The 19,605-nt window shown below is 38.7% G+C and overlaps 1 protein-coding gene across 1 annotated transcript in view; it reads left to right on the top strand.

Moving 5' to 3' along the window:
• Mical (Molecule interacting with CasL) overlaps positions 1–19,605 on the top strand; it is a 277,488-nt gene that overhangs the window by 184,143 nt on the left and 73,740 nt on the right. Inside the window, 3 exon segments of the mRNA XM_067761247.1 lie at positions 1,806–1,867; positions 11,799–12,047; positions 18,185–18,709. Of these exon segments, the coding sequence (XP_067617348.1) occupies positions 1,806–1,867; positions 11,799–12,047; positions 18,185–18,709 (836 nt within the window).

Genomic DNA, 19,605 nt, shown 5'->3' with positions numbered 1-19,605 from the left:
GAGTCTGAAGTCGGAACCCAAACTTAAAACGCAACCCATACTGAAAACGAAACCCAGACATAGGGCAAAAAATACCGCCAGCAGGTTAGGGGCTTAGAATTGCCCGCGGCACGTATGCCTGTCGTAAGAGCCGACTGCAAGCGCAATTTAAAGCTTCTACAACCCAATCGTCAACCTCAACTACCCGTCGCGAATCCTGTTCCTTTAGCAACGGAACCGCTGTCGAACCCAAGTTCATCATTTAACTAGGGGGTGGGAGCGAGATGATCCAGAGGGTTCAATGTGGTCATATTAAATTGTTCCCGTGATGGTCGCGCTTATACCTTAATAGTGCTTGTTAGCGGAACATGCCGGATCTACATATATGGCGCAAAGACCATCAAAACCGATAACACCTCCAAAGCATTTGGAGAGAGTTTTCATCGCTACAACAAAAACAACTGCAAAGAAATTATATTTGGAATAAAAAACGAATTTGAAACGCATTAATAACTGAATCCAGATCCGAAACTGCAACCGGAATAAGGACAAAAATCAGGCTCCGCGTTCAGCTCGAAAATGGAATCGAAATGAAGCCAAAGCTATAACGGTACCCAAGCCGGAAGAGAAACCGGAGTTGAACCTAAATTAAAACCAAGACCGAAACAAGAGCGCACCTGGACCGGAACCGGCACCGGAGCAGGACCAAAACCAAGTGTTGCATCGAAAACGGATCAAAACTGGAATTGAAACAAGACCGAACCCATGCTGGATTAAACCCGAGATCGTTGTCGGATCAAAGGAAAATAAGATATAAACCGAAATTGAAACAAGACCCAGCCACAAGTGGAATCGAAACCGACCCCGGCTCAAAGCCAAGACAGAACCGTAACCAGCATCGATAGGAGAAAATAAGCCATACTCGAAATTGGAGGAGAAATGGAAACGTGGTCCGAAACCACCACAGCGGGTTAGGGGGTTAGAATATACCCGCGGTAGGTATGCCTGTCGGATTCAAGGGGTTTGTGTAGAGCAGCCCTTTCAGGTTGTCAGCGCAATACATAGCTTCTCCAAACCCAATTGTCAACCTCACCTATCCATGGCGAATCCTGTTTCATTAGCAGCCGAGGCTCTGGCGACCCGAGCTCCTCATGGTTCTAGGGGGTGGGAGGGCGGCATGGCCTAGAAGGTCGCATGTGGGCATAACAAATCGTTCCCGAGATGGTCGGGCTTGGTACCGGAACATAACGGATCTGCATCCGGCAAAGGACCATCAACTCGATAACACTCCCCAAGGCCTTCGGGTAGTGTCCTTACCGCTACAACAACAACAACAACAACAGGTCCGAAAGCAAAGCCGAACCTGAAACTACAATAAAAACCCGAAATGAATTTGATACTGCAAATTTAAAACCAAAATCAAAGAGAATCGATTTCTCAGACGACTGCCAAGCTAAAATCTTAGATCCGTTTTCAAAAGTAAAGGTTTATCTCTCCGACGAAAATATTTTTAATATTCCTTAATCCCACCTACGCGTTTTGATGCTCTCACGTATTTCTCAGGGAGGTGGATTTTACGGCAGTCAAATTTTGAAGTTCACATAAGAAAACAGCGCTGAGTCGATCAAAAATTCAATGAAACTGAAACTGAATCCAATAAAATGATGAGTGAACATTGGTTCTCTAGACGTTTACATATCAAACTTCACGAGTACTTGATACTACGAATTTTTTTTTTAATTTAACGTCTTTGGAGACTTTCTACTCTTATCTTAACATTACTACAACAATAACTTTATTAATTTACTTTCTTAATTTCAATGCAGGCCAAACAGATACACCAAGACGTGCCAAAAAGCGCAGAAGCGCCGAGAAAGCTGCAAATATTGTGAGTACCACAATTGCCGTAATTAAGGAAACTATTTTTAATTACATTTTCAGACGTTGAAAAGTGATCTCGATAAAATTTTAGCAATAGAAATTATCAAGAATAGCATGGAATATATAAAATTTGAATTGAATTGAGGGCCAAACAAGTCAGCGTTTTGTTTTAACTTGTTTTATTTAATTTATAAAGTTTTGAAAATATGCAATTTTTAATTGACTTTTTACTGTTTTTTTAAATGAATTTATTGTAAATAAAATTTAAAATTAACTTGGCAAATACAACAATAATAATTTAGATATAAAACATTTTATGAATTATACATAGCACAGTGTTACAAAAAAGACAAAAGATAAAAAACCTGCGAAGTCATACCATTTTTAACACGCTTATATTAGCTTCACTTGTATATATGCTTGTTTGTAACTCTCTACGCTAGGCGCGCAAAGGAGAGTTAGATCCATCTAGCGGCAATTATTGAACATTCGTGACAGTGGTTAATCAACATCAAATATCTAAGTGGATTTTTCGATGTGGTGGGGGGAGCACGCTACCATCACACCACGGCGGCGGCCAATCCATTTCAACTATTTTTTGTAAAAACGTAATACTTTTTGGGGCTGCTGACAGATGTTCGCTTAATGAAGCAAGTGGCCCTGTATAAAAAGGGCTTAATTATCTTATATATTATTTCTAATTGCTGTTTTTATGTACGGGTTCCTTTTTCGCTCTTATTTGGAATCCAAATCTATAAATAAAGTTTTGGTTGTAAAGATGGAGATTCGGGCTATTGGCGAGCTTTGGGCAATTTTGGTCGTAGTGCTTTTGCTTAGCTTTATTTTATTGAAATAATTTGTTAAAAATAAGCGATTGTGAGCACACAAAGAAATCTATTTGTGCTATGGCACTATTGTGAATATTTGCACTGCATTACCGGTAGTTGCTATCATACGCCAGATGACAGCGCAAGCTGTAAGTATAAATTGATTGAAAGAACAGCTGATTTCTGTTGATATTTGATAAGAGACTTTTATATTGGTTGAGCAAGATGCGCACGGGTCAGGCTCGCTTCATTAAATAAACCTGTGATTCGATTAAGTTTCTGTGTGAAAACGGTATTACGGGCATAATACCGGTTTATCATACCTTTGGACTCTTGCGAGCCTTTAAGACTGTTGGCTGTAACCCGATTTTCAGTTTCTTTCCGGATCGTAGAAGAAGAGATTGAATTAGGCAAACACAACGCAACTGAAAATATTCCCTATGAACCAAATTTTTTTTTTTTTTACTTTTTTTCGGTTTTCGTCAACTTTGATGCTAGCTGTATGTACTAATTTATAAGAAGACTATACCAACCCTACATTACATCAAAACTGGAATATAATTATTAGTTTAATCAGTATTAATTTTTTTTATATATGCTAAAAACTGACTGAGTTATTAAAATTTGTATGAAAACAAAATTTGAAAAGAATGTAAAATTGTATCAAACCAACAAAAAAATGTTTATATGGCCCATAATTGATATATGCATATATCGTTGGAAAGGCCTAAATCTCTTTTGATTTGATCCGGAGAGTAACTTCAAATCGGGTTATAGCCAACAAAGTTAAAGGCTCATAAAAGTCCAAACGTGCGAAACCCCGGTTTTTTGCCTCTAACTCACTATTTTGGTGGTGTACAGGGAAAATGTTGTATGCAGTCATTCTTATATCTTTTAGATCTACTTGAAAATTGGTATGACTTCTCAGGTATTCTTTGGTGTCACACAGTATAATATAAAATATTTGAATGAAACGAAATAATTTATTGCTTAGTTACGACTGTAAAAATTTTAACAAATTGAGCATATCTACAAATACTTATTTTAGAATTTTTGATACATAAATTATGTACATACCTACATATTTTCTACTTTAAATTACGATCACTTTTCAAAATGTATTCGTATGCATCAATATCATACACATATTTACATATTTATGTACCTAGAAAAAAGAATACTTTATTTTTTATTTATTTTCTATAACATATTTATCTTTTGAGTTTTAACATTTGTAAATTATGTATGAATATAAAAAGGATACATAAAAAAAACTGCTGTACATATTATGTTATTATTATTATTTTATAAGGTTCATATTATGCTCGATCGTCATCATCAGAGTACCTGCATCGTCATTAATGAATTTTCAAATTCACACTCTGAGGTATTCACCATATATGCGTACATACATACATACATATGTGCATAGACATATCTATGTATATCATTGGCATGAACATTTTTATTTTTTGTAATTCCACCCATGCTACTAAACAAACTTTTTGCATACATACACCCTCATACAAACATACCAAAATGCATATGTATGTTTGACTAATCCACTGAGTATGCAAAGGAGGATCAGAATCAAGCGCGGAACGTTCGGGTCAGATATGTATTAAGAAACGAAAAATAAAAATTTTAAAATTTAAATCAAAACAAAATCGAGTTCATTTAGTTCAACTTATTTTAGAATGTGTTCAATTTCAAATTTTGGTCCACCTTTTTGGTTCATTTGTGGCAGGGTTCATCTCTGAAAGAGACTGCTGAATAGAATATCACCCCTTCTCGGCTACTGATTCGAAATTTTTGAAGCAGGTAGGGCTCAGTTTTTTTTTGGCAACAACGTCCTATCTCACAATTTTATTGAGTAACACCCATAGTGAGTCTTAAGTTTTGTCTCTTTAGATAGATGAACAGCTTCGTGAGTCCGACAACGTAGGATTTGCACATGATCTTAGAAATTTTGGAGCCGTCTCCTTTTCATTTCTCCCAAACTTCGGAACAAATGTCGATCCCAATTAGCTATCACTTTGGCACCATCATCGTCTTTCGTGGGTTTGGCGTATCCCAGCATCTGAACCATTGTACAATTAATAGGTGAGTTTTTGGATGGATTTCAATCTTTCGCTCAATACGCTAAATTGAACCTTATATGGCGATTTTAAGCTGCCTATAGATTTGGTAGAGCACACTTTTTCTTCTTCTTGCAGCGATTAGGAGCCTCCCTGTAGGTTTGAGGGAGTATTATCGATGTTGATGATCCTTTGCCCGTTACAGATACGTCACGTTTCGGAAAATAGCATCTGTAAAATACTACTCCGAACATCTGGTAGAAACTTCTACATCACCCAACGTTGCAGTTTCGTTCCGTGAGAAACTTGGGGTCACCAAGGCCTCGGATTGAGTTGGAGAAGTTATAAATTGTGCTGGCAACCCCTCGTAAGGTTTGCACTACACAAACTTTTGAATGGTGTAGCACAGCACACTGCTGTTGTTGTTGTTGTAGCAATGCTCGCCCCACCTAATAGCCGCGACCGATCACAAATTGTCATCAATATCCTCTAACGGGAATCCAAGGAAACTTGCCGTTTCAACAGGGGTGGACCATAAGGAAAGGGGTGTTAGAGGCGTTGGTTCCACATTATAATTAAAGAGATGGTTGGTGTCATGTGGGGACACATTGCAAGCGGGGCATACATTTTGTATGTCGGGGTTGATTCTGGATAGGTAAGAGTTTAACCTGTTACAGTATCCAGAACGAAGTTGAGCAAGAGTGACACGCGTTTCCCTGGGGAGTATGCGTTCCTCTTCCGCGAGTTCTGGATATTTTTCTTCAAGTACTGGATTCACCGGGCAATTCCCGACATAAAGGTCCGACGCCTGTCTATGGAGTTCACCAAGGACCTGCTTGTGTTTTTTCGCTTCATACGGCTGGGTTCTCAGGTGCCGTATTTCCTCAAAATGCTTACGGAGATGACTCCTTAGGCCCCTAGGCGGTGCTGGTTCGTCAATCAGATGTCTGTTGGGATGCCCAGGTTTCTGGGTATTCAACAGAAACTGTTTGGTCAGCATCTCATTTCTCTCACTGATGGGGAGTATTCTCGCCTCATTATGCAGATGGTGTTCTGGGGACATAAGAAGACAGCCCGTGGCTTTTCTGAGAGCAGTATTTTGGCAGGCCTGTAGTTTCTTCCAGTGGGTAGTTTTTAGGCTTGGCGACCATATGGGTGACGCGTAGCACGTAATCGGCTGGCTAATTGCTTTGTATGTGGTCATGAGCGTTTCTTTATCTTTTCCCCAGGTACTGCCAGCAAGGGATTTGAGGATTTTATTACGGCTCTGAATTCTCGGAACAATTGCGGTTGCGTGCGCACCAAAATGTAGATCCTGATCAAACGTCACACCCAAGATTTTGGGGTGTAGGACAGTCGGTAGCGTAGTGCCATCGACGTGGATGTTCAATATGGTCGACATTTGGGGCGTGCATGTTGTAAATAAGGTCGCGGAAGATTTAGTCGGTGACAATGCCAGGTTTCGCGAGGCGGAAAAACTGGAGAGATCAGGGAGATAGCCGTTTATTTTATTGCATAGCTCATCGATCTCTGGGCCTGGGCCTGTGGCCATTATTGTGCAGTCATCGGCGTAGGAAACGATTGTTACTCCTTCCGGTGGTGAAGGTAGCTTGGATATGTAGAAATTAAACAAAAGTGGGGATAGGACACCACCCTGTGGCACCCCTTGTTTAATTCTCCTTGGTTTTGATGTTTCGTTTCTGAATTGCACCGATGCCTGCCGACCACCCAGATAATTTGCGGTCCACCTTTTAAGACATGGGGGAAGGATAGACCCTTCCAGGTCTTGCAGTAACGAGCCATGGTTGACCGTATCAAAGGCTTTTGATAGGTCTAGCGCTACGAGTACTGTTCTATGGTGGGGGTATTGATTCAAACCGCAATTTATCTGGGTGCCAATGACATTTAGCGCGGAGGTAGTGCTATGGAGTTTTCTGAAGCCATGCTGATGAGGGGCTAGCTGCAATGTGCTTGGAAATAAGGGAGCAAAATGGCTTCAAGCGTCTTTGCCACTGGCGATAGGAGAGATATCGGACGATATGACTCACCTATGTTAGCTGGTTTCCCAGGCTTTAGTAGAGGGACCACCTTGGCCATTTTCCATTCCTCGGGTATGACAAAGGTGGAAAGAGACAGGTTGAAGACATGCGCTAAATATTTGAAACCCTCTTTCCCTAGGTTTTTAAGCATCGGCATGGCTATGCCGTCTGGGCCCACTGCTTTGGATGGTTTAGCGCGACCAATGGCGTCCTCAACCTCTCTAGCGGTGATGGTGATTGGTGACGCGCTGAATTTGTGTTTATGTGCGTGTCTATTGGCTCTCCGTCTATCTTTGTCAACCGTAGGATGCATTATATATTGTCGGCAGAAAACGCTCGCGCATTTTTTCGCATCCGACAGCACCTTATCGCCAAAGGCGATGGAAACTTTGTCTTTGTGCTTAGTCGGATTCGATAGGGACTTTACGCTGGACCAAAGTTTACCTACACCGGTAGAGAGGTTACAACCTCTTAGGTGCTCTTCCCATTTCGCCCGCTTGTGTTCGTCCACAAGCAATCTGATGCGTTGGTTTATATCCCTTATTTGGGGGTCGCCTGGATCAAGCTGTCTTATAAGGTCGCGTTCCCTCGCTAAGCTCGCGGCCTCCGCCGGGAAGTGGGGCCGGATTTCGGGAATTCTCCCGGCGGGAATGAAATGTGCCGAGGCGGATTCAATGACCTTACGGAAGGCACGCTCCCCTTGGCGGGCATCAGTCGGGATAGGGAGGGCAGCAAAGCTGCTGTCTGTTGCAGAACGAAATAAGTATGGGCAGGTGGTCGGATGCCAATGTTACCATCGGCTGCCAGTTCACGCAGTTTACGAGTTCTGCGCTCACGATTGAGATATCTGGCGAGCTATGACAGCTTCCTACCATACGTGTGGGAGCGTCTCCGTTTATTGTGCAGAACGTCGTTTCTTCTATTTGATCCGCCAACATCTCACCCCTACTGTCCGCCCGCAAGTTTGAATGCCATAGGTCGTGATGGGCATTGAAATCGCCTAAGATAATGCGATTGTTGCCAGTGAGTAAGGCCTCGATATTAGGGCGGTATCCACTGGGGCAACAGGTGACAGGAGGGATGTAGATGTTGATGATTTCTAGATTTGCATCGCCTGACCGAACAGATAGGCCTTGACGTTCTAAGACATTGTCCCTGCGGTCGATGCCAGGATCAAATATATAATATTGCACAGAGTGGTGTATAATAAACGCGAGGCCGCCTCCATTTCCGCTCTCGCGGTCTTTCCTGTGGACATTATACCCAGAGCAGGTCTGCAATGCAGATCTTGCTGTGAGTGTAGTCTCTTGAATCGCAGCAATGCGGATGTTGTGCCGCTTCATGAAATCGACTATCTCCGTAATCTTCCCAGTTAGTCCATTACAGTTTCACTGCAGAATTCTGAAGTGCATGAGGGGTGACGCCGCCAGTCTAGGAGTAAGTGACGGGTGACTACGCCTAGGTTGTGGAAGGCCAGGACGCAATTGCTGTTGTGGCCTTGGGACTGGGCGCCCTTGGGCAAGCATTGGGGTACCCGGATGATTTGGGTTTGCGACCTGGCAACATGGCGCGATGAAACCCGTCGAGGGGTTGCCGTCGCGGAGACCAGAACATCTAGGAAAGTGGCACCACCCAAGGCAGGAGCTGCATTGAGCGGATGTCGCAAACCTATATATTCTGTGCTGGCAGACGGTGCAAACGGAGGTAGGGACTAAGAGTCTGTTTCCCTGACCTGCACGATTGCTGCCAGAAAAGAGGGGGGGGGGGGGGGGGAGAAGAAGACGGGGACAGGGGCTGATGCTCAGCATTGCTACCAGCTCTACTACGAAGGTAGTAGTTATGAGTGGTATCAGCTGTTTGAGTTGTTGGCGCCGTGGGGCGCGAGCAGCAGCGGGTACTTGTTGTGGCTTGCTGAGCAGCGAGGCTGCTGGAAGGTAGTGGGGGCGCTTAGGCGTAGACTACGGGACGCCCTTGGGCGTGAGCAGCAAGGAGCCACAAAAGATTTATAAAAGTTACGTGGACGTCGGGTTTTGGGATCAAGCCCAGAACAACCTGTCCGATGCAACCATCCCTTGCACGAGACACACTGAACAGAGTATGACCGTCCTAAAAAGATTCTTTTCTGGCAAATGCAGCAAAACCATTTCTCAGGACCGGGGTCAGGAGACGGACCCGGATTGGGTTCGATACCTTCCCGGAGTAAGAGAATATGTAGCAGTCCTGCTGCAAGGAGCTGCTGGGAGGATGACAATTTGTGGGAGGGACGAAACAAATTAAATGGGGTCACACTGAGATGACAGTCCTTGGTCGGGAAAAATCCCGAGTCGCTCCGGTACATAGAACCGACTGCCTTTGGAAGCGAGCACACTCATGTTCCAGTTTGATAGCATGCGGTCGTTTGACCATATTTCGTATAGGAGTTGATGCATTATTCTAAACAACTCTTCACATCCATTTTTTTAACATTGTTCATCGTTTCCTTAGGCTTCACAGTCACGAGCGTTTCCTGAACAAGAACCAAACCGCACCAAAACTTTGTTTAAAGTACTTTATGATGCCTTATCCAGGACCTTTAGTATAGTACGCGAGCATGGGTTCATTATAATAAGAAACTAAATGGCGTTCCTTATATAAGTCATCTTTTTTGTACTAAAGGATTTCGCCACTGTCGTGAAGCCTTCCGTTGGCCGTTGGATTTTCTTATAGAAATGTCGGTAACCGTACTGAAGCTCGTTCAGCCTCAGCTTTCCTTCTTCTAATTAGGCATCTCTTTTTACTCTTCGAATCATGGTAACTTTCAAATATTTCGTACCAGTTATTTTTTGGAGCATGCTGTTACCCTATGACATCTGCTTTGACGGTACGTAGTAAGTGACAAATGTTGACCCACTGCTCAGTAATAATCAGCTCTCTGTTTCGTCCAAGTTGGTATTTGAACACAGATAGACAAGTAAGCTTATTGTATTTTTTGATTGCTGAAACCTGGTGCTACAAATTACTACATTTCGAGCTGCTGCTAAATAGATCAAACTTAACCTATTGAGAGATGTGACATCGTGGAAACTGTATTTTCCGAATATTGCGTCGTTATAGTCAAGAGCCATTTTGATGCATTGGTCGGGGCAGTCATCGCAAGTCTTTTCTCGTTCTACATTAAAGGCGGCCTCAAAATGCCTCATAATTTGGCGCGTAGGTTAGGTTAGGTTGAACTGTCCAGTCCATAAGGACCTCACATAGACTGAATGAGTCCGTAGTATTACCAGAAGTTTATTTTCACGACCAAATTGAAAACCCCCTATCAAAAACCAGGACCTATGTTGTAAAATAACTCCGTCCTTTTGGCAAATACTAGAAGCTTTCTAGGACTTAAGCCACTTGCTGCTTCTATATCTGACAGCTATTTCACTCCTAATAGCTGGAGTCTTTACCCTGGCAAGCGTACAGCACGAGCACAAAACGTGCTCGACCGTTTCCTCCTCCAACCCGCACTTCCTAGATCTGCTATCACTTTGGCGCGTAGGCGCTACTAAATTTTATTATAAAGAACCCTGCGCTGGGGCGGATTGCGACAAAACGAACACAGTAGTAAAATACTGTCTGTGCAAAGCCTCGTTCCTGCCGCAAAACCAACACCGTGGCTTTATCTTGCGCTTCCCTTCTTCTGCCTACTGTGGTAGATGTCGATAGGTCCTATTGCCCTCTTGACTTAATCTAAAGTCACATAGTACTTGAAAGTTTTAACATGACCATCATCAGAAAAAAAGAGTTCTTTTCTAAATTTTTCATTGTAATCGGCCATTAAGGTAGTTATACTGTTAAATAGCGAGAAGTTTCATCTCAGACAGGCGCTTGCTTGCAGCCGCATCTCATAGTGCACAGGCGCTGAAAATTTCGGTGAGCTCTGAAGACGAACATGGTAACAAATTATAATCGGGTTTGAAATCAGCCGAAAGTTCCAACAAAATTATTTTTTGAATATTGCCGAAATTAAAACTATGGAATTTCTAGATCAATCATATATATTATTTCTAATTGCTGTTTTTATGTACGGGTCCCTCTTTCGCTCTTATTTGGAATCCAAATCTATAAATAAAGTTTTGGTTGTAAAGATGGAGATTCGGGCTATTAGCAAGCTTTCGACAATTTTGGTCGTAGAGCTTTTGTTTAGCTATATTTTATTAAAATAATTTGTTAAAAATAAACGACACGAAATCTATTTGTACTATGGCACTATTGCGAATATTTGCACTGTATTACTGGCAGTTGCTATCATACGCTAGATGGCAGCGCAAGCTGTAAGTTGTTGATAGAACAGCTGATTTCTGTTGATAATTGATAAGAGACTTTTATATTGATTCCGCAAGATGCGCACGGGTCCGGCTCGTAATTATTTAATTGGGATAGCACTAAGGACACATTGAAATTATGTGCGCTATTTTTTTGTTTAGTTAATTCAACCAAAATGGAATGATATCGAATTTATTGCGCAGTTCAGTTTGGATCTTTACGAACGATTTCAAGATCAGTTGGGATCTTTTTGGAACTAGTTCGGTAACACTTTGGAACTATTTCTTTTAATAAGTTAGACCATAAATGAACTCGATTATGAAATTATTGTGAACTATTCTGAACTAAATTCAAGCAGATTAAAAACTAGTACTCGGTTACGGAAAGTTTCAAGAAATATTTGTAAAGTTGTGTGTATTCGTGTTTCTTTTCATGCTCTTCACATTCCAAGCAGCATATTTGTACCACCTACGGTTTAGACCCTGGTTAATAATCCTACAAAAACCTTATTTATTGATTCATACAATTCTACTTACTATTTGCTAAAACATACCATGCATTATGTATGTATTTGTGTTTTTTTTTTCGTTTCGAAATCGAATATCCCTTATTGCTGTATTTAAAACGCATACTGTCATCCTTTGTGTTAAAAAAAGAAAATGTTGCTAAACTTTGCCATTTGCTGTTACTTTAAAATGAATTATTAGGAAGAACGACAAAAGCGACTACAAGAAATCGAAGAAAATCGCATGGAGCGTCTAAGTAAGCGACGTCAACAACGTTATCAACAAACGCAGAATTTTTATAAAAGTTTACAAATGCTACAAGCCAATACATTATTGCGTGAAACTGATGATCCGGCAGCATTTGAAGATTACTCTTTATTCATTTATCGCCAACATGCGCCCGAATTTAATGATCGCGTAAAGGATTTGGAGCGCAAATTGCTGCATCCTGTAAGAAAGTCATTCGAGTTTATTTTGTCTGTTTGCCTGCGTTTATTCAGCCTGCCTATCGTGTTTGTCGACGTGTTTTTGATTAATCGCTGATGCTGTGCCTTTTAACCCATTAACTCAAATGTTGTTGCTGCTGTGTTAGATTTTGAAAAATTCTTCGGCTATTTTTTACTGTGCCAGAATATTGAAGGCGGTCGCTAAATTGTAAGGCAAACATTAAATTTTACTCTACCTAAGCGTTTCGACATTTCATCGTCTTCATGATACTCACTGAAGAAGATGCAAATGTATTAAAACGCGTAGAAGGATACAAGAAAATTTAATTTTTGTCTTTCAACTAAGCGACTGTAAAGCTCCTGCCCAGTATACAAAAATTAATATTTTGGCGCAATAATATAGTTAATAAATCTTTCTTAATTGTTCTTTCTTATTTCTATTGTTCTACATATGTTGAATTTCATATCAAAACCTATAAAAAACGGCACATTTTGAACCCGACCCCCTCAGATTTTGATGAAATTTGGCAAAGTCAATGTTGTGAAAAATGCGTGAAAAATTACGGTAATAGGTACTTTTGGGCTGTGATAACTACGGAATGGCTCAACCGATTTCAAAGATCTAGGTACCATTGGAAAGGTATTCGAATCGGCTTTCGAAAATGTTCTCTGTAAAAAAATTTTATTACACTGGAAAATTTTTTGTTTCAAAAATAAAATTTTAAACTTGAAAAAAACTTCAAAGGCCAAGCGTTTTAAAATAAAATATATTTTTTATAAAGGTCTATTTAATATATATAACATATCCAAAAACTAAAATGGCGTATTTTTTCTTTTTTTTAAATATTAAGTAAATGCATCTCTTTATTTTTTATATTATGGTACTTTTGAGCTGTGATAACGATTTCCCAGACCTTGATACCATTGCAAAGGTATTATAATCGGCTATCGAAATCATACACTGAAAAAATTTTTATTACACTGAAAAGCATTTTTTTGTTTGTTTTTAAATGCTTGATCTCTGTAATTTTTTCCAAGTTTACTTTTTAAAAAACATAAAAAAAAAATGGGTTTTCAGCGAAATAAAAATTCTTACAGTATAAGTTTTCGAAAGCCTATTTGAATACCTTTCTAATGGTACCAAGATCTTTAAAATCGGTTCAGCCATTCTGTAGTTATCACAGCTCAAAAATACTATGATATCAAAATGTAGAGAGATGAATTTACTTAAAAATTGTTATAAAAAAAAAGAAGAAAAAAAAACGCCAGTTTAGTTTTTGGATATGTTGTATATGTATATTAAATAGACCTTTCTAATAAAAATATATTTTATTTTAAAACACTTGGGCTTTGAATTTTTTTCCAAGTTTAAAATTTTATTTATGAAACAAAAAATTTTTCAGTGTAACAGAATTTTTTTACAGTGTACATTTTCGAAAGCCGATTCGAATACCTTTCCAATGGTACCAAGATCTTTGAAATCGGTTGAGCCATTCTGTAGTTATCACAGCCCAAAAGTACCTATTACCGTAATTTTTCACGCATTTTTCACAACTTTGACACCTTTCCACGCCCACAATTGTTCAAAAATGCAATTTCTAAAAATGAGGTCCTGTTTGTATAGGTAAAGTGTACCTGTGTACAAAATTTCATCAAAATCTGAGGGGATCGGGTTCTATACATATCGGTTTTGATATGAAATTCATCATATTTGAATATGATGCAACTCTACTTCTTATCTAAAACTTACTAAAATGCTATTCAGCATCAGCACTTTCTATTAACTTGTTTGTTTAATACACATAATTTTTGGAACAGGAGTATTTTTTGCGTACCACTGGCTAGTTTTGAAAATAATGCCAATATTGACAATACTTGTTCTATTATAATATCAAACTATCTCGGCTACCCCTTCGAAAACGCTTTCTCTCAGAAAACTTTTGAATAACGCCCTATTTCAGAATTGTTTCAAAAGCGTGCTATCTCATAATTCGGTTAAAGGAAAACCTATCATAGATTTTTTTTTTCATAAATACGCCAGCTGATGTCAAAATATTGTGACGAATATTAACATCACTAAGTGATACTAGCATCCCTAAGCCGATACTAAGCAGCCACTCGTATGTACGTAAATAAATCAATCATCTTTTACACATGTACATACAAGGCAACAGAGAGATACTCACCATCAGCCGAAATAGTACTCACATATACACACGCATATGGCTACAAACTACAAATATACATGTATATGGCTGGTAACCAAGCATGAAGTTCGCGAAATTACTAGACCTTAGGAGAAACGGGTGAACGAGGAAACCGAGAGTATAAAAACAGCGCAAGTTGAGGCATGACTAATCAGTTTTGATTTAAGCATGCTATTGGTTGTGAAGTATAAGTGTTATTGTGAAGTACTCTCAAAGTAGAGTAAAGTAAAGACCATTTTGCATTATTGAATATTGGAGTTATTTATTCAACAGTTTAGCGATTCGAACGTTAGCAGAAGGTTTGGAATAAGTGGAATTCCCCAAAATTTGTTACAATATATTGAATATAAACTCTGTATGTTTTTGAACAACATTCTGAGATAGAGCGTTTATCAACCGAATTCTGAAATAGTTGGTTTTTCAAGAAAAATCCTAAAAAAATAGTTATTCAAAAGTTTTCTAAGATAGACCCTTGTCAAAACGTCCGCCGAGATAGGCTGATTGATATTCCACTCAGCAGTCGATATATTCCACGGATATGAAGATGCCTAGGTTATTTTCCCCTATATCTGGAAAGGTGATACACACCAGTACGAAAGGGTTTAAACAAGAGAAAGAGACAAAACTAGCACAGTCAAATTTCATTGTTGTATTGCTGCGCCACTTTCACTAAATCGGAAAATCCAAGCAAAGCATGGAGTTCTGACACATCACATCAGGCTTGAAGAGAAATATTCAGGCCTACAATATGGTTTGCATCATGCAGTAGCTGTCTTTCTACCCCCATGTGTGCCGCAGCTGTATCAAGCAATTGTCTGCAAGGCCAGCAATGCTTTTTGTACATTCGAAAGTACTTTCAGCAATGAACTTAAGTATATTGCTTGTGTATTTGTACTTTAGAGGCCAACTGCCAATATTTCCAAGTGGTTGAAAGTCGTTTGCATGTTCGAAAAATGTACTTTATGACGTCTGTCCTTTGAAGCTTTGGTACGTAAAACCAATTTTAAAGATAAAAAACATATTATTTGTTATCAACTCGTCTTGCTCACAGGATATAAGTATTATCGATTGTAATAACCAACGTTTTTAGTTAGAAAAAGTAATCATAAAGTCTTTTTGGTAAAATGTGTTCGTTTAATGTGGATTTACCTCAATGAAATCTGGAAATCGCTATCGTTAAAGATCTCGTTCCCGATCTCGAGCGACGGGTATTTATGCCTAAAAGCGTGACACAATTCCTTTTAGTAAAACTGATTCGGTTATTTTTATTTTTTTCTATTTTGCTAAAGTTTTGTTTTGTAAATCGTATTTTCCGATTAATCCGTTTTTATCTGCGGTTATTGCTGGGCGCTGGTACTGTGCTACTCTGTATCAATGTAGGCGCTCTTTCTGTGACCGAAAGCGAAAATTTGATAACGCTGGACCAGTTTGCAATATCGTTTCGTGTTTTTTTGCTTGCTCTTAAGGTTTTCAGGAATTCACTAACTACAACTGTGTATAGGAAAAGCTAGAGGAGTCTTCTTTAAAAGATGCCCCTGGTATTCATTTTACATACCACAACCCGTTTAATTTAAATTTTTCGACTCGTAAGGCCCGGTTTTTCAGTACAAGTTCAACTCAGTTTGTCAGTTAAACTACGCTTAAACTTATACTGCAGTTCTTCAGTCTACTTTAAGTGAAGTTTAAGCTGAGCTTAAGCGGCCTATCTGGCAGGGTTAAACTCTAGTTAACATATCGCTGATTTGCATTCGTTCGAAATGGCGTCGAATATACCCAAAAAGCATTTGAGCTCATGTTGATAACTAAGCATACTTCTAAAATCCCAAGAGTTGTTTCGAAACAGTGGCTCATCAACTGGAGAAAAAATTTTATTTCCAACTTGTGGTTCTCTAACTGGACTCAAATGTAAGATGCCATACCACAATATTTTCAGGAAAATAAATAAAATATTGCGACGAATATTAGCATCACTATGCTGTTAGTAAATAATTACAACAACAAAATACAGTAAGCAGGCAAACTTATGTACATACACATATAACCAGCTCGAAGTGAAGAGATATCTCCCACACACACACACATGTAGTCATCAACCGAAGTTGTTACTCACACATACACACGCATATCGCTCAATTAATTTCCAAGCAGAAGATACAAAAATTCTAGAAGGTGAACGTCTCGACCTTAGGAGAAATATTCGGACGAGGCAACAGAGAGTATAAAAGCAGCGCAAGCCGAGGAATGATTAATCAATTTGATTTAAACACGCTATTATGTAGTTGTGAAGTGAAGTATTCCCAAAGTAATCTAAATAAAGACCAGATTGCAATACTGAATATTGGAGTTATTTATTCGACAGTTCAGCGATTCGAACGTTAGCAGAAGGTGCATAATAACCAGGATTTCCCTAAATTCGTTACAATATACATAATTTATTTTTGATAAATTACGCTTCATTACTGCTATCAATCAGGTGTTTATTTCTCACAATAGACAACTGTTGTTTGGATATCAACTGGAGAAATATGTTGAATATTCATTTGAGAACTGTATATTTCTCAAAATCTGTCAAAGGTTGGATAATAATTTGAAAATGCTAATGACGTTGGATATCAAGTCGATAACTATAAATTTTTCAAAGGTGATTGGAGAATGAAGCTGGATATCATTTTGAGAAATGTCTGGTTTAAAAAATAACTAGATAATGATGTTGGTGTCACCTCCGGAACTGGATATATATTTCGCTGGAGAAATATCTTTTAAATATTTGTTGGGTAAGGAAAATCGTTGTCGTATCTACAAATTAACTAGATAATAAAAAACCAATGTTGCCGTTCAAAAAAGCGGCCTTAAACTGTAACTGAAAAACTGCTCAGTAGTTTAACTGGAGTTTAAATTTGATCTAGAGTTTAAGCGAAATTAGTATAATCTTAGTTTAAGCAACTGCTGAAAAACCGAGCCTAACTGAAATTGTTTTATATTTTGCCGAAAATACTACACCTCCTAAAGAAGGCACAAACTAGCACCGCAAATCAGAGAACTATAGAAACGATGTTCGAAATTTTCGTAAAATGTTCGAATTTTTTCGAAAACATTTTTGAGATTCGTTTGCATAGTTTCAGTCACTGCTTTTTTTCTTTTCGCTGCTGTACAGAACTAAAGACAACATACTTTTGGGTTTAAGCGATATCGATTTCCATAAATCGATTTGCACAAAATAGCACCGAAAATCAGTGAACTCCAGGAAAGATTTCGAAATTTTCGTAAAATGTTCGAATTTTTTCGAAAACATTTTTGAGATTGGTTTGCATAGTTTCAGTCACTGCTTTTTTTCGTTTCGCTGCTGTACAGAACTAAAGACAACATACTTTTCGGTTTAAGCGATATCGATTTCCAGTATCCGAGACTAATACTGTAGAAGGATACTCCTCAATTCGTTTATTCTTATTTAATTGCTGTGGTAATAGTTTTAGATTTAAGTGTTATTAATTTGTATATTATTTGAATTTAATTTGTTGGGTTTTCATTGGTTAATTATTTTGTACGCAGTTAATGCCTGGCGATGAAACCTAGTTTCTGGCTAAGTTTGTTTAATTTTTGATTAATATTGTGCTATCGCTGCAGCGTAATTTGTTTTGTTGTTTTGTTTAATTTTTACAATCTTAACGTATGTGTACTTCGAGATTTAGTTATATACTAGATTTATGTAAAACCATTTATGTTGCTCATATTTTTTTTCTTTAATTAAAAATCATAATTTTTTTTCTTTTCATTTACAAAAAATTTCCCCTAACTCCTATTCCTCATTTTATTTTGCTGACATTTTTATCCTTTCCACCCCTCCCACCGTATGACCTTATACCAACGAATTTCATACCTACAAATGAAACAAATTCATGTGAAACACTCGAACGACTCCCCCGCCCACATTTAGGATCGCAATCGGGGTGATATACCATCGGCTATGCCCCGTAACAATCTCGACGAACAATTTAGCGATCGTATCAAATCCATGGAACAGCGCATCACTTCGCGAAATGCTCATGGTAATGATAAGAAACCAAAAGATTTGATGCGCGCTATTGGCAAAATCGATAGTACAGATTGGAACATGCGCGCAATCGAAAAAAAAATCGAACAATCGAAACGAACTGAAATACATGGCCCTAAAGGACGTGAAAAGGTACCAAAATGGAGTAAAGAACAATTTTTGGCTAGACAAAATAAAATGGCAAAACCCACACGCCAAGAATCAGTGGAAGAAAAATTCAAAGAAATTGATCAAACTTTAAAAAATTTGGATAAACAATTGAAGGAGGGTTCTATATTAGAAGTTGGTGAACGTGGACGCAATAAAGTTGCGTCTATTGCTGGGCAATTTGCGAGAAAAGAAGATAATAAACCCAATGATGAAAAGAATCCTACTCCCCCAACAAGCGGCAATTCAGTGCCGAAATCAGTGAGTAAATTTCGTATAGAATCGACTTTACAGGCAATTTATTAAAGATTTCAAAAACATATAATGAGAAGTTTAAGATTGTGCTTCTTCTCAAATTTGTGCTACTTTTACTTTTTCGTACAAATTACGACGCACGTATGCCGACTCCCAACGACATATGCGAGGGAAAATACATTTTTGCTGAGAAGTTTTTCTTGACGGAAAAGAAAACACTTGGAGATGGGATTTCGACTACTGCCACGCGTTATAATTTTTTGTTTTTTGGGAGTCTTCCGGAGCTATAAGAAGACATGCACAACATAGGGGAAGATAACAATAACAATAAGATCAAAACTTCTAAATACTAAAAATTTCGAAAATAGTAGAAGCCCTTCAGTTTCGAAAGTTTTTTTCGAACATTTTTTGTATATACAGAATTCTTTCTCTTACATTTTTAATAAACCTAATGTAAGATTGAAATCGCTAGAAGTGAATTATAATCTTTAACCATTTTGAAAAAGAGGGTGGTCCCACGCCCCTACTAGAAAAAAACTAAATCCGCTTTCACGTTCATATGTACAAGTGGAAGAGTATGATGGAGCGGGAAAATGCTCAGGAGAGGACATGCAAAAGAGTGTGCGTGAGAGAGGAGGAGAAATAAAAAAAATATAAATAGATACAGGACACAGCGAATCCATAGCAGGTGGTGGCAAAGCGAATTCAACAAATTCGCCGTGCAGAAGAATGTCAAGTCAAAAGAAAATTTTAATTGATTTCAATTAACTGACATTAAAGTACAAGGCGCTGTATGGAAAATAATCAAGAAGAAGCAATCAGCTGTTGGGATAACAACACCTGGTACTGAATTCGCCTTGGGATACACAGATTTATAGGACTAGAATTAGGTAAAAGAAGCA

The sequence above is a fragment of the Eurosta solidaginis genome, chromosome 1, assembly GCF_040869045.1.
Source record: "Eurosta solidaginis isolate ZX-2024a chromosome 1, ASM4086904v1, whole genome shotgun sequence".
In the NCBI taxonomy this organism is placed as follows: domain Eukaryota; kingdom Metazoa; phylum Arthropoda; class Insecta; order Diptera; family Tephritidae; genus Eurosta; species Eurosta solidaginis.
This window is presented reverse-complemented; position numbering and strand designations above follow the sequence as displayed.